The 23,633-nt window shown below is 35.3% G+C and overlaps 1 protein-coding gene across 1 annotated transcript in view; it reads left to right on the top strand.

Moving 5' to 3' along the window:
• The first annotated feature begins 3,340 nt into the window (after positions 1-3,340).
• The window catches only part of Ptprq (protein tyrosine phosphatase receptor type Q), a 199,154-nt gene continuing 178,861 nt past the window's right edge, over positions 3,341-23,633 (top strand). The window contains exons 1-8 of the mRNA XM_004650139.2: positions 3,341-3,406; positions 3,718-3,826; positions 4,453-4,679; positions 7,029-7,098; positions 13,762-13,961; positions 14,396-14,645; positions 17,033-17,161; positions 20,082-20,228. Coding sequence (XP_004650196.2) covers positions 3,350-3,406; positions 3,718-3,826; positions 4,453-4,679; positions 7,029-7,098; positions 13,762-13,961; positions 14,396-14,645; positions 17,033-17,161; positions 20,082-20,228 — 1,189 coding nt within the window. The 5' untranslated portion in view covers positions 3,341-3,349. The remainder of the gene's footprint in view (positions 3,407-3,717; positions 3,827-4,452; positions 4,680-7,028; positions 7,099-13,761; positions 13,962-14,395; positions 14,646-17,032; positions 17,162-20,081; positions 20,229-23,633) is intronic.

Genomic DNA, 23,633 nt, shown 5'->3' on the forward strand with positions numbered 1-23,633 from the left:
CTAAATTTAATATGATGGTGCTTTCTCTCTTAAAATTCCAGACATTTTCATTTCAGGATGTGATTTTTTGGGGGTAATAGCAACCAGGTGGTGAAAGGATTTTTACTTTTGATTTTGCTACCTTTTGGGAAATTACATCTCATCAAACCACATACTTATCGTGGAGAAGCCTTTTCAGTTGAGTCTTCAAGCCCATTTCTAGGAAGCTTCATTCTTCAATAATGACTTCAGTATTGGTGCATCTCCCTAAATCTTTGCCCATTTTCACAAAATCTTAGTAATTTGGATTCCCACTGCCATTTTTGTCTCTTCTACTTTGTATATTACATTTCAAAATGATCTTCTAAAACACTTTTCTATTTAAAAATTGTCCAGTGACTTCCCATTGTATTAGGGGAAAAGTACATCTACAACTTCTATTGTGGTCGTCATGGTTACCAGGCTGCTTCTTTCCCTAACTTGATCCCAGAGATCCTGACTTTCCTCAGTTATTCTATTCCTGTGTGTCTAGTATATCCTTCCATGGTGCTTGGGAAGGTTTCCCTGATCCCTTTGGGGCTTCCCTCTCTTTCCTCTTGATCAGATTGGCACATTTCCAGACAAATATACTCTTCCTCCTCTTGGTGAGACATGTCTCATTCCTAGCCAAGAGTCCTTCAGTGGGTAATCTGAAACCTCAGTCTAGGGAACCGTATCCTATATCATTATCAGCTGAGTGAGTTACTGGCCTCCTTTTATCTGTCACTCTTTTCCTAGTTACCCTTTAATTTGTGGCTAAAGGCTTCGTAGACATTACCTGCTATCCCTGAAAAATCATCAGGCTTGTACAAGTCAGTAGTGAGCAGTAATTGGTTGGACTGGGAGATAATGGTAGACTTTTGTCTATTCTACATGTTTTAACATTGCCTTTGAAAGGAGAACCAAAATAATTTTACTTCTCTCAGTCTCCATCTGTCTTGTGACAGGGTCTCTTGTAGCCCAGATTGTTCACAAACTCACAATGAGGCTGAAGATCTGAAGATGACTTTGAATTCCTGATCTGTTCCTCTTGACTCTACCACTCAAGTATGGGGATTACAGGCATACACAACTATACCCAGCACTTTTTTTCTTAAGCTTGAGAACATAAGTCCATAGGTTTGGGTGAAAAATTATCTAGTAAAAGTTCTTTATGCTCAGTAAAAAGATTTAACCTCAAATTGGGCATGTCTGATCTTTTGTCGATTTTGCAATATTTCTTTTTTAATTAAAAATATTTTTACTGACCTGGAGGGATGGCTTAGCACTTAAAATGTTTGTTTGCAAAGCCAAAGGACCCAGGTTCAATTCCCCAGGACCCATATTAGTCAAATGCACAAGGGGGTGCACGCATCTGGAGTTCGTTTGCAGTGGCTGGAGGCCCTGGTGTGCCCATTCTCTCTCTCTTTCTTTCTCTGTCAAAATAAATAAATAAATAGAAATGAAAATATTTTTACTTACTTTAGAGAGAGAGAGAGGGAGAGAATGAATATGGGCACTCCAGGACATTATGTCACTGTAAACTAAGTGAGGATGTACATGCTACTTTTTGTATCTGGCTTTATGTGGGCTTTGGGGGAATAAAACTAGGGCTTTTAGGATTTGCAATCAAGTGCCTTTAACAGCAGAGTCATCTCTCCAGCCCTGATTTTTCAATATTTCTGAAGACCTGCTCACTAAATGAACAGTCAGGCTGATGTGTGGAGAATTTCTAGATCAATTAGAAATCTGAGTGAAAAATAAGAAATTGGTATATAATTCATGAACTAGAAAGAAGATAGAAAAATTAGAAAAACTTTGCAAAGAGGAAAAAAACCATTAAAAGGTTACCTCCAGAAATATCAAAAAATGTACTTGTTATGTTTTTTTTTTTTTTTCTGTTCTGTTCTTTGTGCTCTGTGAGTTTTGTTAGCAAGTGTACATTTTTATGGCATCATGGTCAGATCATGTGTAGTAGTGGAGTCATGAGATGATAAATGGAGTTTGGTGATTTATTCCAGACCCTTTTATTTGGTGTTGGATCTGGTCTATAGCAGGTGTGTTTTGATACTCTTGGCTTTACCAGCCCTCTCCCTTTCTCTGTATTGTTTGTAATCTGCACTAAAGATAAGGCTCAGTGCAAGCCTGACTGAGTCACTAGCAACCAGTCAGAAGAGCTGTGCCTGGAGCACTCCCTTAAGGAGGTACAGGCAGCATAAACAAAGCTGCAGAAACAGAGGAAGCAAACTATAAGAGAGAAAACTATGATTGGAATGGCTGGGACAATTATTAACTTACAACTACACACCAGCTCCTCTCATTTCCAATATAAAAGCTGGTCTTTTCCTTTAAAGAAGCACCTAACTAAATTTTTAGCTGAAATACTAACCATTTAAAGAAGTTTGGTAGGTTTATCTATTTACATTTTCCTAATTATCTTCTTTCTTAAATTATTCAATGAATTGGACAATAGCTTATATGTATCTTCATTTAAAATGATTCAAATTTTCAAGAGAACAAACATATTAATAGATTTTTATCAAGCAATGCATGTACTAGGAGAAGGTACATACATTTATATGATGATTCTATTTAGAGACTAGGAAGCTAGACATTGTTAAAAGCTCACATGCCTACCATCACTGTACAACAGGATTGACTGTTCTCTAACAATTCCATTATTTTGAAATGTGACCAGAGACTATTGATTTTCATTTTTTTCTTTGAAATGTTAAGAGAATAAACTGTACTTCGAACCTCTGTGTTTCAATATCAGTGCTGGGAAAACCTGAAAGACATCAAGACTTCACTATTTCTGCAATTCCTTTTCTCTGCACTGGAGCCTACCCGGTGGCCACAGGGATAGGTGTAGTGTGAGGCTTGTTCCTGACAGTGGCTTTGTTACTATCAGAGCAATCTTGGAGGTGGAGACTATCGGGTACAGTTTCCTTCTTGTATGTGGCCAGCATGCTTGTGTTTATATTTGGTCCAAGTAGGAAAGTTCTGTATGAAATTCATTCACCATAAAAACTTTTTTCTTGGAGAGATTTTAAAAACACAACATGAACACAGAAACACTAATGTTCAGTTGATGAGTATAACTTTCAGTATCAGTGGAATGTTACCTTAGCAACGTCTATGCTCTTTTTATTTTTTTTTTAAAGTCTACCCTAAACCTAGGCCAGCCATCCAAGAGTTCATGAATAGTTTAACAAAGAAAGGGCAGAGCTATTGAGTAATCCAGACTCATTAATTGTGTACTTGCCAGGAGGATCTGTCTCTAAATCATTAATGCAGGCAACATTTCTCTCCAGAGCCATCAATGTGATTCTACTGCCTGAAAAATGTAATAATGATGGGTTTTCTTACAATTTTTCTTTTCCTGTTTATTGGAACTTCAGAGACACAGGTATTTTACATATACTCTGATAATCAAGGGCTAAACAATGGGCTGCAGATATTCAAAAGACTTACTTGTTTTGTAACAAAAGACTGGCATAGATGGAAATACTGATTTACGGTTTGATAGCATAGTGTTTGCTTTATTTTTAATTAATTGTTAAACTATGTGATATAACAAATTTGTATCTTAAAACAATATGGATATTTGCTTTTGTTATCTTGGACAGTGCAGAACTAATTTGTGATAAAGATGGAATTATTATGTTAGCTTGTTTTTCAGAAATGACTTTAATGTAGTTGTTTGTTTTGACCTTCTAGGCTGATGTTTCCAATGCTATTTCTGGGATGAGGTATGATATAACTGTCTCTTCAGTTTCTGTGACATATAGCTCACCTGTTAGTAGAACAGTGATGATGAATGTAACGAGTAAGTGTTTGTTTTCTAAATTACTTTTTATGAAGTATTTGCAGTCAGTATGACTTTGTTGGTTAGAAATACTTACCTTGGCAGGATACATGAAAACAGGCTAGAATAATTAAAGCAAAATGGAAACAAGGAAGTGATCTGTTTAGAATTTTCTTTTTGTGGTTTGTGTGCTCACTTTCAAAGAGCAAAGATAATTGCACTTGTTTGTGTAACAGTTAAGAGTCTGTGAGTGGTAATGTTTGCACAATACAGAGCCTTGGGCATAAAAATTCACTACATTTGCTCAGGAGGGGTCATTTAGTCTATAAGTATGTTTTCTTATACGCTTGGTTCTTCCAGGTGAGCCTTGTATTAACTAAGGTTTGCAAAAGAGATATTTGGCATCAAAAGTATATTTGGCATGCAGTACTTAGTAACATTCCATTTTTCACATTCTTACAAGAGAAGATGGTATTCCCCCAATGAACTTACTTTTTTATTAATTTATTTTTAGCAGTTCTAAGGAATATAAATTCGCTTTGATTTTCAGGAACTTCAAAAGTATACATTTATAAATACCTTTCTTATACATTTTTTTTGTGCAAATACATTAACTGCCTACTCTTTAACAATATATATTTTTATAGGACCAGGGCCTCCAGTCTTCTTAGCAGGAGAGAGAGTTGGATCAGCTGGGATTCTTCTTTCTTGGAACACACCACCTAATCCGAATGGAAGGATCCTGTCTTACATCGTTAAGTATAAAGAAGTTTGCCCATGGATGCAAACGTTGTATACCCAAGTTAAAGCAAAACCAGACAGTCAAGAAGTTCTCCTTACTAACCTTAATCCTGGAACAACATATGAAATTAAGGTAAGTATTCTGTAAATACCTGCTTAATATTAAAATATTTCATCTTTTAGAAATGTAGAGGGTTTTTTTCCCAGGGTAACCATGATAGCTGAATATAGTATGTGACTTTATTGCCTCAACACCCACCTGGGATTTTAAAGTTAGCAAAATACTATAATGCTTTTTCCTTTCCATTTAGACATTCATTTATATATTGTCATTTCAAGAAGCTTTACCCTAATACCTTTTGTGAAAACTAAATTACACTTAAATTATATAATTTAGGTTTCAGAGTGAAGGTACTGCTTTCACTTTTGAAAAATCTTTTGCTATGTTGGGGTTGAACCCTGGACCTGATGCAATACTGTACCATTAAGCCTTATACTAGGTTGAAAATATTGGGACATGATATGATACATCATTAAGCAAATACTATATCATTAAGCCTTATACTAGGCTGAAAATAATTGTGTGTTTTGCTAAGACTGAAAGGTAGCTTTACTATTTTTCTCCTAACTTTTTTATATTTGCCTGACTGTTATTATAATTTTGAACAGTGTTTGCAAACATCTAACGAGCCAGTTTTACTGAGAAATTAGTTCAATACAGAGTCATCCAGGAAATATTTAATGAACATTTACTGTCTTTCACATTAATTGGAATTTTTCCCATTACATGTTAAATATACAATAATTAACATATTTGAATACTAAGGATAAGCTTATTAAAAGCAGAACTAAATTAGTGAGAGAATATGGAAATGTTTACAATTAAGCAGTGTTTATAGGACATTTCCTAGAAATAGTGAAGAACAGGGATTTCTTTTGGTATCTTACCACTTTTGACATGAGTTCCATAATTTCTTTGAGCCTTTAAGATAACTGAGTATAGAGAAGAAAATCTGTAAAAACTAAGTTTGTGATAACTGAGATGCCCTTCCTGGATGGTGACATCATAAGACAGATTTCCAGAAAGATTTTTGACATATGAACATTACATTATATAGATGTTTTCTACAAATATACACAAATTCGGGTTCATTGTTACAGCACAATAATGACATGCAGGGGTCATAAGGAAAGGTTACAGTTTGATGTACTATTAGAAACTATTGTTGAGAGAAGAGAAATTTACTCAGTCTAGTTCTGGTTCGTTCCTTTGAATTCTCTTGTTTCAGGGATATTGGGAAGTCTGGAGTCTGTTTTTTCTCACACTTTATAAATCATTGTTGTGACATTTACTCTCTTCAAATAAATGTTAGCCATTTACAAATTCCAATGGGTATTTGGCATGGTATATTTGATATATTCAGTGTAAATTAGAGTTATGGGGAGACTGTGTTAAGTATTTTTCATGTGTTATTTCAGTTAGTCTCAGAAAAATCCTATTATATAATATGACCACATTATTAACAATAATGGGTACCTCATTACAATTTAAAGACAAGAAAAAATGTGCCTCAGAACAAGTATGTAAATCACCCACAGTTACTCCTTTCATAAGTGGTAGAGATATGATTAAACCAGGGTGTCAGGTACCAGTCATGGCATCTTATAAAAGCATAAGAGCCTTATTCACATTCCCAAGTCTTTCTTTTTATTATAGCTTCCTAGATTATTCAAGTTGAAAACAATTTTCATATGTTTGTTTTAAATTTAGACTATGTATCCATATTACCAATGTAGCCTACTCACTTTTCACTGATGCTTTTTTAAAATAGTTATTTATGTATTTGACAGAGAAAGAAGAGAGAGAGAGAGAGAGAGAGAGAGAGAGAGAGAGAGAGAGAGGGAAAGAGAGAGAATGAATGCACCAGGGCTTTCAGCCACTGTGAATGAACTCGAGATGCACGTGCCCCCTTGTTCATCTGGCTAACATGGGCCCTGGGGATTGAACATGGGTCCTCTGGCTTTGCAGTCAAATGCCTTAACTGCTAAGCCATCCCTCCAGCCCCAAAGATGCAATTTTTTGAGTGATAATTTGCCTAACTATAGAGGGTGAATACTAGTCAAATGCCATGTAATGGTACCCTATGTAGAGAGGATATAGTGGACTCTGGTTAAATTTTGGAAAATGTATTGTAATTGAATTCATGTTCTACCATTCCTCTGTGACCCAAGGCAAGTCTTCTGACCTCTCTCAACCAGCTTTTTCATCTATAAGATATTGATCAGAATACCTTCTATTTTGATTACATGCATAGCTCTATATCTGCTTTCTGTCTGGGAGTATTTTAACAATTATAAAAAAAATTATCTTTTTGTATTTAACTGATAGAAAAGTGAAAGTATTTTTTATTTCAGATAAAGTTCATTCTCTGGATATTTAGGAAGCAGAGAATTACAACATAATCCTTTTGATCTGTTTTAGGTTGCTGCTGAAAACAGTGCTGGCATTGGAATGTTTAGTGACCCATTTCTTTTCCAAACTGCGGAAAGTGGTAAATTTCTCAAGATAATTTATTGTAAATTAACATTGGCATGAGTTATTATTTCGATAAATGGGTATATAATAAAAAAATCTTATGCTGCATGTGCAAAATTCTCAAGAGGACCCATCACATTCAATTGCTTTTAGTCTTTTTGGACACTGATCTTATTTTCTAAGATATACACTGGGGCTGAAGAGATAGCTTAGTTGATAAAGTACTTGTAATGCAGGCATGAGGTGAGTTCAATTCCTTGTTTCCATGTAAAAAATGAAATAAAGTAAACTTAGTGTGGTGGCACATCACTGGGGAGGCACAGGAGAATATGCAAGACTCCCTGGCCAGCCAGTATAGCCTACTTGGCAAGATCCAAACCAGTGAAGATCCTGCCTCAAAAGCAGGGAGATGGTGCCTGATAAATAAAAGCTAATGTTAGCCTCTGGACTTAACATGCCTGTGCCTTGCTTTGGAAAACAAAAAAAGATATGACTCATACAATGAAAATTATTCAGTGTCTTATCACATAAAGTGCCTCTATATTTGCTTTATTTTTATTTTACTCATTTTGAAACAGGTTTTTTTTTATGTAGCCCAGGCTGGCCTTAACATTACTATGTAGTGGAGACTAGCTTCAAACTCAAGACTCCTCTGATTCATCCTCTTATATGTGCTGGGCTTAAGGTGTGTACACCATGCTCAGCTCATAGAACTGTTTTGAGCATTTGTTCCTCATTTTTTTTTTCTTCCCATGAATATGTTGCTGTTACTATAGTGATGGAAATAAGCTTGTGCCATGCCAGTTTATATGCATCTTTTCCTCTTCACACTACTTACAAACATTTTGTAACAGACTTGGAATACTGGATTTTAATGGTTATCAAAGCATTCTGTAACACAGTCATTACAAAACCAGTTTAAGCATCCCCATTCTTCCTGTGTCTGAGAAGAGAAATCCTGGTGCTGTTCTTGCTTCTTCCTTCCCAGTGTATATGTAAACCTATGTGTGACTGTTGCCCATATTGTCATCAAAATATATCCTGAACCAGACTATCAGTGCTAATCACTCACTGACCAATGCATTTTCACTGCTGGATGACTGACAGATCCCATACTGCTTCCCTGATACTAGGTTTCCTTCTAGCACCATATTCTCTCCACAACAGCCATGTTTTCTTGGGAGATTGGGAGACATAAGACAGAAACTGTTTCTTTCCTCTTCTTGGCATAGCTTCTGTCTCAGTAGTACTAAAACACCATGTCCTCCTCTGAGCTACATCTGTTGCCTCTCTCTGACTTTATCATACTCATTTTCTTGTCCCATCATGGGCTCAGGTCACATTGACCTTCCCTCTCAGGGCGATTGCATATGCTTTACCAGGAATGAATATATTCTCTAGATAACTTTAGGATGCTCTTCTGACTCAAATTGTCTTGACTCACATCTTATATTATGTTTCTTGGCTGCACAGTCTAGTATAATGCCTACCCCTGTTGGTTTATCTCTCTTTCCAAGAAATAATTTTTATCCATTAGATAAATCTGATACATTGAATAAATATTTACTTTCTTATTTTTATTGTAAATACTAGCCCAGGAAAACACAAGCTTTATGATAAAACAAGTAATTGAATGGTCATAATTATTTAATAATTTCACTATTTATTTGTAAGGCAAAATGTTATAATAAAACACATGGAAAATGATTAATTTACTAACAGTATCAGAGCTGGGGAGATGACTTGGAGGGCACACATGCTTCTGTGCAACAGGAAGACCCAATTATATCCCCAGAACCAACACAACAAGCTGGCACTATTCTGCTCATCTGTAACCCTAGTGCTGAGGTAGGAGAAGATTGTTGAGGCTCATTCCCCGGTCAGTCTTACCTGAAAAGCGAAAGCTTCAGGAGCAGTGAGAAACCCTGTCTCAAGGAAAGAAGGTGAGAGAGTGATCGAGAAGGACAGCTGATGTCCATCTCTGGATTCACATGCATGCATTTACAGGTGACAAGATAGGTATGGGGAACAGATTTTCAACAAATTTAATGATCAAGTTACTATTTTTTTTTGAAGTTTGTGACACAGGGTATTGTATAACCATGGCTGGTCTTGCACTTTCTATGTAGCTAAAAATGATATTCTGACCTCAAGTTCACAAATCCTGGCATAATAGGTGTGTGCCATGTATCTGGTTTTGGGCAGTGCTGGAATGGAAGTGAGGACTTTGTGGGTGTTAGGTAAACATGTGACCAACTGAACTATACTTTCAGCTCTGTAGCTAAAGACCACATGAACTTCTACGAAATAAACTGAATTTATAATACTTAACTCACAATTTGTTTTCATATAAATAAAAGTACTACTAAGAAAAGTACACAAATCAACCAGTGATACTATGCTAAATTAATATATTTCAATTTATAAGTATGAAAAGTTCAACATTTAACTTCCCATGTAACATTATTCTAAGTAAATGGGAAACTAATTTTGATTTAAAACAATAAAAAATAATCTACTTCAATATCTAACTAGAAATGCAGAAAAATAACTTTGGAAGTCTTTTTAGACAGGTGAAAAGACTTTATAAGTAGAATTTATCCTTCATTATTAAATTTGTATTTGGTTAAAGATGGATGAATTCATGTTATAAATAATGTAGAAGTAATGGGATTATGGTGCATAAAATCAAGAACTTGAAACTACAATATTTAAAATAGAGAGAGACCTGTCAATCACTGAAACAGCCAGAATTAATCTCCAAACACAATGAAATCACAAGTGGGAAACACACTAGAAATATCTTCCTGAAGTAAAAATATTTTAAAACAAGTTGAGATAATTTCTTTTGCTGTAGTAAGAGTAACCTAGACTTAATTTATTTTTAATTTATTAAGGATTATGGCTTAGTATGGAAATGAAACACAGAAATTAATAAAGATGTGGCTACCTTATGAGTTCTAAATTTCTTTGCATTTAATTAAGTATTTATGATGATTCTTTATGACTATTCTTAGGGCTCATTTGGAAATCTGTCAGCTTATATGCTATTCACTATTGATATTTAAATATTTCAGGCATATTTATAAAATATGTAATATACCAATGAGAAACAAAGATTAACATTTATGATTTAAAAAAATATCTTCAATTCCATAGCATTATATATTTAACAACTTATGTACTTGGGTTTTATTGTATTTTACCTACTCCAAAGAAATTCAGATACTCAATGTTTTGCATCAGAATATTCAATCTGTAGCTGTAATTCTTCAACTTCAATTCCATTTTATCAGTTCCTTTTGATGAAAATTTCCACCCATTATTTTATTTCGAATAACATTTGTATGTTATTTCATTTTTACTAAAATGTAATTTTCTTGGTCTCTTTCATGAGCTCTAGTTTGTCTAGGGTCTGACCTGTTGGTCTGGGTTTACAGACACATATGACCATGCAAACTATTTCTGTGGGTCCTGGGGATTGAATTCAGGTGGTCTCTCAGGCCTCCTCAGGCCTCGCACAAGAAATGCTCTTAAGTACTGAGTCATCTCTCCTGCCCAAGTTTCCAAATTAATTTTTTTAATTATTTATTTGGGAGGGAGAGAGAGAGAGAGAGAGAGAATGGGCTTGCCAAGATCTCTAGCCACTGCAAGTGAACTCCAGATGCATACTTCACCTTGTGCTTCTGTTGTATGTGGATACCGGGGAAGCAAACCTGGGTCACTAGCATAATTTGTTCCCCATACCTATTATGTCATCTCTAAATGCATGTCTCTGAATCCAGAGATGGAAATCAGATGTCCTTCTCTATCATTCTCCCACCTTCTTTCCTTGAGACAGGCAAGGACCATAACTGTTAAGCTATTTCTACAGCCTTAAATTCATTTTTTATATGTGTACATAGTCTGTGTAGTGTGTGAATGCTATGCATGAATATGTATGTGCAGATTCACACACCCTTGGCATTTGTGCACAGGCCAGAGGAAGACATCTGATGTCCTCCTCCCTTACTCTTCTGCCCTGTTTCCCTAAGACAGTCTTTCATTGAACCTGGAAGTCGCTGTATCTTGTAAACTGCCTAATCAGGAAGCCCTGTTGAAATCCTGTTTCCTTTTCCATTAGTGTTGAGGTTACAGGTATGCATGTCCATGCCCAAATTTTCATGTGGATGCTGAGGATAGCTCTCAGGTCCTTATGCTTTTGTAGCAAGTGTTGTTTTACCTTCTGTGTCCTCTCTGCAGTCCCCAAGTTTATTAATTATTGTTAAAATATTTTATTTATTTATCTATTTATTTATTCATGAAAGAGAGAAAGAAAGAGAGAGAAAGATTGAGAGAGAGGGAGAGAATGGGCACACCAGGGCCTCCAGCCACTGCAAATTACTCTAGACACATGTGTTACCTTGTGTATCTGGGTTATGTGGGTACTGGGGAATTAAACCTATCTCCTTGGGCTTCACAAGCAAGTGCCCTTACGGCTAAGCCATCTCTCCAGCCCAAGTTTCTTAATTCTTAAAATAAGTTAGATCATTCACGTAGAAGCATTCCTTCCAAGAACCTAAATTCTCACAGAATTTACACTGACTTCATTTAAAATCATATTTTGGCAGTCTTTGATACAATATAAACCTCCATTCTGGTTATTTGTCATCCTATTAATAGTCACCTTTATTTCACAGGTAATCTTACATCAGGCATTTTGTTTCATCTTCCTTCCAAAGTGACTTGTATTTGTTCTATAGTCCTAAAGATATTGATGATTTACAGTAACAGTTTTGCATATCTTACCAAAATATCAATGAATATTATTTTTATTTATTATGACTTTTATAATTATCATTTCAACTAAACATGCAAATTATGAGTATTAAAATTATTGATAGCAAAGTATATGAAATTCAGAAAAAATTGATTTTGAAAGTATAGCAGTTATCTTCTGGTTTCTGGAACCAAACCCCAGACTATTTATTTTAACTTACAGGTTTTTTCCATTTTCATTTAACTTTTTAAGTTTATTTATTTGTAAACAGAAATATAGAGAAAAGAGAGACAGCCAGGGAGAGAATGGGTACACCAGGGCCTCCAGCCATTGCAAATGAACTCCAGATGTATGCCCTTATTTGTGCATCTGGCTCTACATGCGTACTGGGGAATTGAACCCATGCCATTAGGCTTATGCAGGCAAATGCCTTAACTGCTAAGCCATATCTTCAGCCTTCAACTTACAGTTTTGAGGTGAAGTTTGACTATGGCAGGGAAGGCTTGAAGAGCAGCCAGCCAGAGGGCATTACATCTTCCAGCAGCTCAATGGAAGTAGTGTGAGTTCACTCTGAACCCTCAGTGGGCAGGACTACTAATCCCCAAAGCCCATCCTCTATTGTCACACATCCTCCAGCAAGGCTCCACCTCCCAAAGATCCAACAACTTACGTTTCCAGGAGCCTGTGATTTGAAGTATTTGCAATGTGAGCCTATGAGGGACATCTCATCAACCCCCCACAAAGAATATATCAAAGCAAAAGATTATAATGTTGGGCTGGGGAGATGGCTTAGTCAGCAAAGCACTTCACAGATGTGAAGACGCAAGTTTAGATCCCCAGCACCTATGTAAAGGGTGTAGTGAATGTGCTCTGAATTCCAGTGCTGACACGCAGACACAGGACAGTCCCCAGAGATTGCTGGCTAAGTAGTAGTACAGCTGAAGTGATGACCTCTGGTTTCAGTGAGCGACAGTAGCTCAAAAAACCATGAATAGCACTTGAGAATGAATGACACTATTTCAACCCCTGGCATGCATACACATGTGTACATGTATTCATGCATGTGAAGCACATTTGTGCATGCCAACATCACATATATACACATATAAAAGAAGAGATACTTAGTGTCAGGGAGGGTTAAAAAAATAATCATGACATATTGGATGGATTTCTATCTACCTGATATTATGAACTAAATATTCATAAAAAATCCCAAATGTATTTTTGTGAACAAAGTTGGATAGCTGCTTTTAATTTGTCACTCTTGAAATGTCTTTAGCATCTATATAATCTCAAAACATTTACAAGGCTAAAATTAATTATACTTGTTTATAAACTAACAAATAACTATTGATTAAATATTTTTATTTTTATTTGAAATGCTTCAGGAATGAATGTTGTGGCATGAAATACCTGTAATAAGCATATTTGCTTCAGTGTTATTGTCGAAATTTTGGGAGAAAGCAAAGACATTTATTTATTTTCAATGAAAGTTAAGAGAGAGAGAGAGAAAGACAGAGAGAGAGAGAGAGAAAGAGAGAGAGGGAGAGAGGGAGAGAGGGAGGGAGAGAGAAAGAGATAAGGAGAGAAAGAGAAAGGGAAGGGGCATGCCAGGGCTTTTAACTGCTCTAAATGAACTTCAGATGCATGCATTACTTTGTGCATCTGGCTTTCAAGGGTATTGGGAAACTGAACTGGTGTCTTAGGCTTTGCAGGCAGGCATCTTAACCATTGAATAAACTCTCCAGCCCCAAAGATATTTTCAGAAGTCATACTTAGGTTGCAAGTTTATCTTGCCCAATGCATTATATGTTTAATTTCATATAATATGGAAATTAGACATAGCAAAGGAATATAAATAACATATTAAGTATTAAAATGGGTTTTCACCCTGTTCTTCAATCACTTTTGTTCCCACAGCTCCGGGAAAAGTGGTCAATCTCACAGTAGAAGCCTTCAACTATTCAGCAGTAAACCTCATTTGGTATTTACCTAGGCAACCCAATGGCAAAATCACCAGCTTCAAGATTAGTGTCAAACATGCTAGAAGTGGGATAGTAGTGAAGGATGTCTCCATCAGAGTAGAGGACATTTTGACTGGGAAATTGCCAGAATGTACTGTGAGTATTTGGAACATTTTTTGTGTCTTGAGAATTTTAAGTGAGCTTGTTTTCAAGTTTTCACCTCTAGACATTAGTTTACCTAAGTGGTTATAGTTTACTTTATTATTTATTTTCATGATATACACACCTGGCTATGTACAAGGACAGAAATTGAAGAATGAAAGATGAAATGTCTTAGAGAATTATAGAAAGATTTCATTCATGAAAGGCAACCTGGAGTGGCCTCAAACTCACAGCAATCCTCTTACCTCTGCCTCCCAAGTGCTGGGATTAAAGGCATGTGCCACCATGCCCAGCTTTCATAACTTAATTTGTTAACAATATTACACATACACCCCACAGAGAAGTACAAGGAAGAAAGAAAGGATTTGCGTCTGTGTTCACCAAGGGATATGATTCTTTCTTAACTGAAATTTGCTTTTTTTCATTAGGAGAACAGTGAATCTTTCCTCTGGAGTACCACCAGCCCTTCTCCAACCCCGGGGAGAGTCACACCTCCTCTGCGTACCACAGCCTCATCCAGCTCGCTGGTTCGAAGCAAGATCAGCTCTGTGTGGAAAGAGCCCATCAGCTTCGTAGTGACGCATCTGAGACCTTATACAACGTATCTGTTTGAAGTTTCTGCTGTTACTACAGAAGCAGGTTACATCGATAGTACCATTGTCAGGACTCCAGAATCAGGTACGATTTTATTTATTTATTTATTTATTTTTTAGAAAGAAAAGATTTATGTAATTGGTGGGATAATCTTCCATTTTGTCTGTATAGAAGTTTGAGTACTTTATTTATTTATTTATTTATTTATTTATTTATTTTTACATATACTTCGTTTTGGTTGATCTTCTTTCCCTCCCTTCTTCTATCCCTGCCTTTCTGTCCCCATATCTACTTATTCACTGTCACCACCAATATTCCTTCATGATTTCATATCACTTATGTCTTCTCATATGTGGATCTCAGCTTCAAGTTATCATCTATATGTGTTTATGTGGGAGTGATTGTGCAGATAACAGGAAACTAGTAAGGGGCAATGACAAGGGGAAAAAAGAGGCTTTAAGGGAGAAGGTTAGGTTGAAGGTAGTAGAAAAGTGATATGTTGTTCTTATAGATTTCTTTGCATTTACTCTTGCCCTCCATAGTAGGTAATCAAACTCATCTGATGTGTATTTAGCACTAAAATTAATAAGTAAAGGGATTTAAGGAAGGAATTCTTCAGTTACTGTGATTCACATTTATCATCTTGTGACTTCAGCAATATTTAATAATAATCTTTTCCCTTCTAACTCGTGTTTCATTATTTATACTCTTTTCTCATTGTCTGTCAGTACCACACTTAGGGAAAATACCTGTAATAGCATTTGATAAACATTGCCACATTAGGAACAGCAGTGGTTAAAGTTTCTATCCTATCTTAGCATTTTGCAATATAATTTCCTCTGAAAAATAAAGACAGCATCACTTATATGGCTGTGATATTAGTATTAAATGAGTACAATTAGATATTATTATTTCTATTAAGTTCTAAGTGTACATATTTCTAGGTATATATGGATATTTATATAGTACCATAATATCAACATATTAGTCTAGATATTATATACATAATATATACATAACATTTTCTATATGCATAATAGATGTCTATCATAATATCAGGCATTAGTTATAATTGATAATTTTTGAAGATAATGGAATTATTTTATTTTAATTTTTTTATTTTTTGAGCTAGGGTCTCACTCTAGCTCAGGCTGACCTGGAATTCACTCCGTAGTCTCAGGGTGGCCTTGAACGCATGACAATTCTCCTACCTCTGCCTCCCGAGTGCTGGGATTAAAGGCATGCGCCATCATGCCTGGTGATAATGGAATTATTGTTAAGACAGTTTCACTCTTTTCTTTTTCTGAGAACATCTGTCATCTCCTATTATTTTGCTGTAGATCCTACTTATAATTTTTTATTTAAATAACTTCTTTGAATTATACTCTCTTCTTTTATACTGCTCTGTTCTTGTATAATAAAATGAAATATTTTCTTAAAAATCACATAAGGTAAAATTTTTTTAGATAAGAATTTTGAAGAAACATTTATAGTTGTTTCATTTCAATTAAAGAAGAAAATATAGAATAAAATCTACCTTAAACTTGGTGTGGTGGTGTAAGCCTTTAATTCCAGCAGTTGAGAAGCAGTTGGTAGGAGGATTGCTATGAGTTCAAGGCCAGTTTGGGACTACAGAGTGAGTGCTAGGTCAGTCTGGGTTACAGTGAAACTCTACCTCAAAAGGAAAATACCTGGGCTGGAGAGAAGGCTTAGTGGTTAAGTGCTTGCCTGGGAAGCCTAAGGACCCTGGTTCAAGCCTCAATTACCCAGGAACCACATTACCCAGATGCACAAAGGGGCACACTCCTCTGGAGTTCCTTTGCAGTGGCTGGAGGCCCTGGCAAGCCCATTCTCTGTCTTTCTCTATCTGCCTTTCTCTCCGTGTCTGTTGCTCTCAAATAAATAAATAAAAAATGAACAAAAAATTAAAAGAAAGAAAATATCTCCCCCAAATCTATTCTTTTCTAATTTTAAATGTACTTGTTATTTTTATATGTTGCTAATATTACATTTCATTTTTTATCTATGGGTTATTAATCTCCACTTATGCAAAATATATTGATATGAGAAAATAATGGTCATCATGAATAAATGCTTAGAGTTATTTTTGAAGCTTTTGTCTATGTGTCCTTGAAAGGTGTTTATAAAGCCTTATGCCTCACTTTCATATGTGTAATATACATATATATTAATATAGATGTACAATATAACATTTGCATGAAGATATTCCAGAAAGTATAAGAATGAAATTATATTTCATAATCATGCATAGCACGAAGTAGATTTATAAAATTGTTATAAATAAGCAGTTAATATGATGATTTCAGATGCCTTATTTAACACCATCAATTAAGTTTTCCTTTATGCTAAAGAAACATCTTTTAATCTTTTAATGTGATAATTTTCTTTATGTTTTAATAGGCATTCATTTATTTTTATTCTGTATTCATTTTTTTCTATACCCATTTTAGTGCCTGAAGGACCACCACAAAACTGTATAACAGGCAATGTCACAGCACGGTCCTTTTCAATTTCCTGGGATCCACCAACGATTGTAACAGGGAAGTTTAGTTATAGAATTGAACTGTATGGGCCATCAGGTAAGAATCTGCTTTATGCTGACCTTGTAGAAGAAAAGTTGTAAAAATATATGGATAATATATAACTTAAAAATATCAAACTCTTTGATCCTAAAATTGTTGTAAATAATAGAAAACAAATGAGATAGGTAAGTTCTTCAGATATTTTGTTTAAAACTGTAAGTAAGTGAAAGGACACTAAAAAAGTATTTGTGTTCTGTATTTCATGTGTAGATGAGGGAACTAGAGGCAGGAAGGTGTCAGAACAATGGGCTTCAATTACATTAAATCATTTTTGGAAATAATGTGAGAAACCTCTACTTTCTATTTAACCTTATTGGAGTCTAAAACTTTCCTGAAAATAAATTTGATCATAAAACACAAGCAGCTTTATGAGATGACCAATTTCCCATCTTTGTGAATAAGAAGGTCTTGAGTATCCACTTGGCAGTTAGTTTAAGGAGCTCAAATGCTATAGGAAGTAATTGTCTATGGTATGACTCACATGAATACTACTGTTCACCCTGAAATAACTTATGCTACTAAAGTTCTAAAATATGTGGTCTTTAAAGAAAAAATATTATTCTTCCCTCAAACACATGCCCAATACAAAGAAACCAATAGATGATTCTTTTCTATCTGATATTATTTTCCCACTCTTGGTTGAAGTACACATTTATTCTTCTGATTAGAATCTTGCTACACAAAGCCCAGGAGGTAGAAGGTCAGGGTGGGGGTAAGCAACTGATTTGTTTTCACAAGGAATAAGTAATACATGTTGGATTCTAAAGTGAAAGAAGAAAAATAATGATAGAAAAGTGAATATTATTGAAAGCATATTTCTGTAGGTAAAAGGTATGATTCTTTATGATTACATATAGGTGTTAGACCAAGATAAGATAACAGGTAGTTTGGACATAATAGCAGGTTATAAAGACAGTATGTGAGTACAGGTATAGTTGTGCTGGTGAGAGCCTATGAGAAGATAACTTCTAATTGATTTAAATTTTTCAAAAAAATAGTACACAAGACTATTAGCTGAGAGTGAGGATGGCAAAAAGTGTTGGAGCATGAGCAAGAAAAAGAAGTCATAAATTACCTTGAAAAGTAAACAGTGACTTAATCATTTACCTATGGAAACTGAGAACCACCAGGCACCTTCATGATACATGTGGATGTAGTCAGATCCAAACATCTAAAGTGGGAAGGCATATGCTTTTTGTTTGCCCCTTCAGTGAGAGAGGTTCAAGGGAATTGAAGGCTTATGTAAGGCAATGATTATAGACAGTGACATAGAAGCTGAATAAAAAGTGGACATCAGTAATGAAAGTCCCCCTCAAAATGAAATCATAAAATTAATTAAGTTGGTGGTAAGATCCTTGGATTGGAGATTTCTGTGGAATTAAAATTGTTAGTTCAGACTCTATAGTAACTAAAGTATAACTAGGTTACTTGGCAGGAGACAGTTGTATAAAACTGCTTACACTTATTGATAATGATGATGTCTATGATCAAGAGGGAGTGTCTGGGCTGGAGAGATGGCATAGCAGCTAAGGTGCTTGCCTGAAAAGCCAAAGGACCCAGCTTCAGTTTCTTAGGACTTATGTAAGCCAGATTCACAAATCTGTCTAGAGTTCATTTGCAGTGGCTGAATGCCCTGGAGCACCCATTTTTTTCTCTCTCTCCCTCTCTCTCTCAAATAAATAAAATTTGGAAACCTATGCTTTAAAAAAAGAAGGAGTGTCTGAGATAGAGTAGGGGAAATTAATTAAAAAGTCAATATTGTTTAATTATTATCTCTCAAAATTAAGATCACCACAAATTAATACAAACCTTAACTTTCCAGAATGAGAGTGATTAACCTGGAAACATATGAGACATGGATTTTAATATGAGGACTATATGGAAGTAGGACATAGGTCTAAAGTGGAGTAGTGAGGAACAGGGTGACCACCTACCCTACCTGGAGGCCTGATTACTTGAGAGCTGTGGTCAAAAGAGAAACTGCCACTACATACATTAATTGCAGGGCCACAGAAATAGTTTCTAGATGAGGCACAGTTTCATTCAGAGCAAGAAAGTAAGAGAAATATTCAGATGAAGCATTGAGGACTGAAAGACATTTTACTAATAGAAAATTTCTTTTTTTTAAAAATTTATTTCATTTATTTGGTGGGGGAGGAAGGGTAAGGTAAGGGAGGGAGGGAGAATATGAGTGCTCCAGAGCCTCCAGCCACTGCAAACAAACTCCACTCATGCGTCACCATGTGCATCTGGCTTATGTGGGTCCTGGGGAATCGAACCTGTTTCCTTTGGCTTTGCTGGCAAGTGCCTTAACTGCTAAGTCATCTTTCCAGCCCAGAAAATTTCTGAAATTTTATTCCAATGTTCAACTTTGACTGCTTTTTAAATATTTCTTCTTAAAGAAATTAATGAAGCTAACATTTTAATTGGATAAATTTGAGTACTGCCAACACAATTTTTATTATACTAAAATCTTACATATCCAATTTAAATACATCAAAAGTCATATGACAATTCAACATGACTGGGTTTTAATAAAACACATTTTAATGTTCTTAAAATGTTTATTATTATTAACAAGATATTTCATATAGATACATCATGTGTTGATACCCTTTTCCCTCATCTCTGACCCCATTCCATTTGAGATGCTCTTCACTGGGGTTGCAGATATTCCCCATGGGAGTGTAGTGTATGTGAATAAAACACATTTAAATACTGGAAGATTTTTATGTTATTGTCCCTGTTTTTTATTAAAATTGCATTAATCAATACTATACCAATTGTTTAAAATATATTCACTCTTTAGAACTAATTTTAGATGAAAATTTGCTCAATATTGTTAGATCTATACATAAATAAGAAGCAATAGTATACTTCATAAAAATAATCCATAGCTATCTTCTGCTTTTTGCAGGCAGGATTTTGGATAATAGCACCAAAGACCTTAAATTTGCATTTACTCACCTGACACCATTTACAGTGTATGATGTCTACATTGCTGCTGAAACCAGTGCAGGGATTGGAGCCAAGTCTAATCTTTCAATATTCACTCCTCCAGATGGTAAGGACTTTCTCCTTTGCAGCATTTTAATAAGATTATTTTGACATGTTTGTGAATTTTGTTAAATTGATAAAATATGATTTTAGAAATAGTTTTGTTTATGTTTATCTAACTCACATTATTTCTTTATCAAGTTACTACCTAATTCATTCTGAATGCATGTTTCCCAGAATATTAAACCTGTATCATACTTCATAATCAAAAGTACCCCAAATCAAACAAGACTAGAGAAGACTATAGATAGATCAGTCTATCAGAGATGTTCATTCAGAAATCATATATTAAACACATACAGTACTAATTAACCACATTGTTTTATCTGTAGTTTTTTTTCCCTCACAAAGCTAATTTTCCATGAAATTTCCAAATTACCACCTCTTATAACAAAATAGGTTGATAACTGAAGGGTTTTTTGAGCCAGTGAAGATTCCTGGTGCATACATGATACAAATTCATTAGCATTGATGGACATTATGAAAACAGTATTTCTAAAAACAAAAAAAATATGAAAAAAGTACTTCTCACAATATTTTGTGTGTTTATTATGTGTTAGTATCTTAAGTGGCTATTACTGTTATCTTATTTTACAACATATTTTCCTGACTCATTCCAGACTTGCTAAATATCTGCATTTCTATTCATTTATTATAATTATTGACAAAACAATCATTTTATCACAGTAGATTAGCATGAGAAACACTTTCCAGATTTTGTTTGTGTGGTAGCCAACATACAATAACTGACAACTTAAATGTGTGTACACACACCGCCACACATTCAAGTCTATTGGCCATGATTCCTTACACAAACACTCACTACCAGGCCATTAGAGGGCAGCAGCCATTAGCAAATTTTGTACTTCCCTCCATTCAAAAACAATTTAAACCATGATAATATTTGGCTGTTTGAACAATGCAAAAATAGTATGTTCATCTATTCAAATGAAATCCTAATGCTTAGAGAGTTTCAGCAAACATACTAAAATAAGAATGAAAGGTTTCTTTTTCTTCAGTAGTCCTTGATGAAGCTTCTTTAGACCAATTTTTCCCTTCAAGCTCCACCCCCAAACTGAGCTACCCACCAGATAGTTTACATCCTGGTGGCTCTGGAGGAGAAGAGCCAAAGGCCACCGGTGGGCTCTGCTTATGCGATGCTGGACAGGCATGGGTCTTACCTTAGGCTCACCTTCCTCTCTGGTATTCTCCAGGCAATGTTTTCTCTTGGGAGGTGATTACTAGCAATTGCAGGAAGTAAATCCTTTGGCTTCTTAAGAAACAAATTCATCTCAGTAATTAAAGTTCTGCAATAAAAGAATCTTTAAACTATATGTGCACAACCTAATAACTCATTGAACTATTTACATTCAATTAAAAATTGATATATAAATTTTAGAACCTTTTCATTTATTGTAACATTATTCTTTTTATGATAATTAAGATTACTTTATTCATTTGCTTCCCTATATTTAAAAGTACTCAATATTCTACTTAAAAGTAATTAGGACTACCTTGCATCTTTTAAATTAATACATTTAAAAACAACTAAGGTCACAGTAGATGTCTAATTATTCATTGATGAATGCAGAATTTTCTTTTATAGAAAATGATGCATGCTATCAAAATAAAATGATGTTAATTTTTTATTAACAAGTTTATTAACAAGGAGGCTGTTATGAAGCATCATACACTTTTATTAGCAAAGAAAATACCTTTTTACCATAAAAGTTCTCCAGAATATTCTCCCAGCTAAGTACACCAGACCCAACTCTGCTTAACTTTCAAGATCAGTTATGACTGGTCATGTTCAGGGATAGTATAGATATAGACTATTTTTCGCTTGAGCAGATATCTACAAAGACATGAAGAAGAGATTATTTGAATTAGAGAATGGTAATTTAATAATACATAATATGTACATCTAATAAATTACCTATTTCTAAATCATATGAATGTAAAGAAGGCAATAATACTTATTATTTGTATAGGGGTTAAGATGCACCCAAAACTTTATTGCTTTGGAATACTCTCATGGCACTCATGTCTGGTGTATTGAGGTTGAGCATCGTATATTCGTTTGTTTTTATTTTTTGAGGCAATCCCAAGATACTGGACTTAAAAAAATTAACAAACAAACACATGGAGACTTTATTTATTTATTTATTTATTTATTTATTTATTTATTTATTTATTTGAGACAGAGAAAGGGACAGAGATAAAGAGGGAGAGAGAGAGAGAGTGAGAGTAAGAGAGAGGTAGAGAATGGGCACTCCAGGGCCTCCAGCCACTGGAAACAAACTCCAGATGCATGTGCCACCATGTGCATTCTGGCTTATGTGGGACCTGGAGAATCAAACCTGGGTCATTAGTCTTCGCAGGCAAGTGCCTTAACTGCTAAGCTATCTCTCCAGCCCCACAGAATGGCCTTTTTTATGAGACACACACAGACACACACACACACACACACACACAGAGCGAGAGAGAGAGAGAGAGAGGGAGAGAAGAGAAGAGAAGAGAAGAGAGAGAGAATTGGCACTCCAGAGCCTCTAGCCATTGTGATTGAATTGCAGACACGTGCACCACCTAGTGCTCATGTGCAGTCTTGTTCACTTACCTCTCCTTACTTCTGGCTTATGTGGGACCTGCAGAGAGGAACATGGGTCCTAAGGCTTCACAGGCAAGCATCTTAACAGCTAAGTAATATCTCCAGCCCAACATTACACATTCTAGAAAGCAAACAAATTCTTGAAATTTTTATTTACTCACTCCATAAGTTGACTTTGTGAGTAAAGAATTTTGTCCTTATTTTCTATAAATGATATTAAACTCTATTGGCAAAATCACTGAGTTGGATTACTTTATGCTTTTCTAATAAACTCAATGGACTTTGTTTTTTAATACTTGTTTTTGTGTGTGTGATGTGTGCATGTGTATGTGTTTGTGTATGCAGCAAACCAAGTGCTCACCTACAGTGGCAAGAGTGGAACATGAGTGTCTAGCTCCATTGTCCTGTCCATTCTTACTTGAGCCAGAGTCTCAAGGAGTTTGCTGTATTTCCAGAAGCTCCAGTGATGTACATGCCACGCCTGGCTGTTTATGTGGATTCAGAGGATCAAACTCCCCATCAGTCTCTCGGGTTCTCTTAGGCCTGCATGTTTGTAAAGATCTGATCTTTAATTACTGAGCCATCTCTCCAGCCCCCTTAAATGCATTTCTAGTGGAAGGTTAATGGGATAGATAATGGAAGAAGGTGTTTTCTTTGACAGAATATCATTTTTCCTGTGGTGGTTTGAAACAGGTGTTGGCCATAAACTCATGTGTTCTAAATTCTTGATCCCCAGCTAATGGTAATTTGGAAATTGGAGTCTTGCTTCAGGAGGAGTGGTTTTTGCAAGGGGCAGGCTTATGG

Source organism: Jaculus jaculus, chromosome 6 (assembly GCF_020740685.1).
Source record: "Jaculus jaculus isolate mJacJac1 chromosome 6, mJacJac1.mat.Y.cur, whole genome shotgun sequence".
Taxonomy (NCBI): domain Eukaryota; kingdom Metazoa; phylum Chordata; class Mammalia; order Rodentia; family Dipodidae; genus Jaculus; species Jaculus jaculus.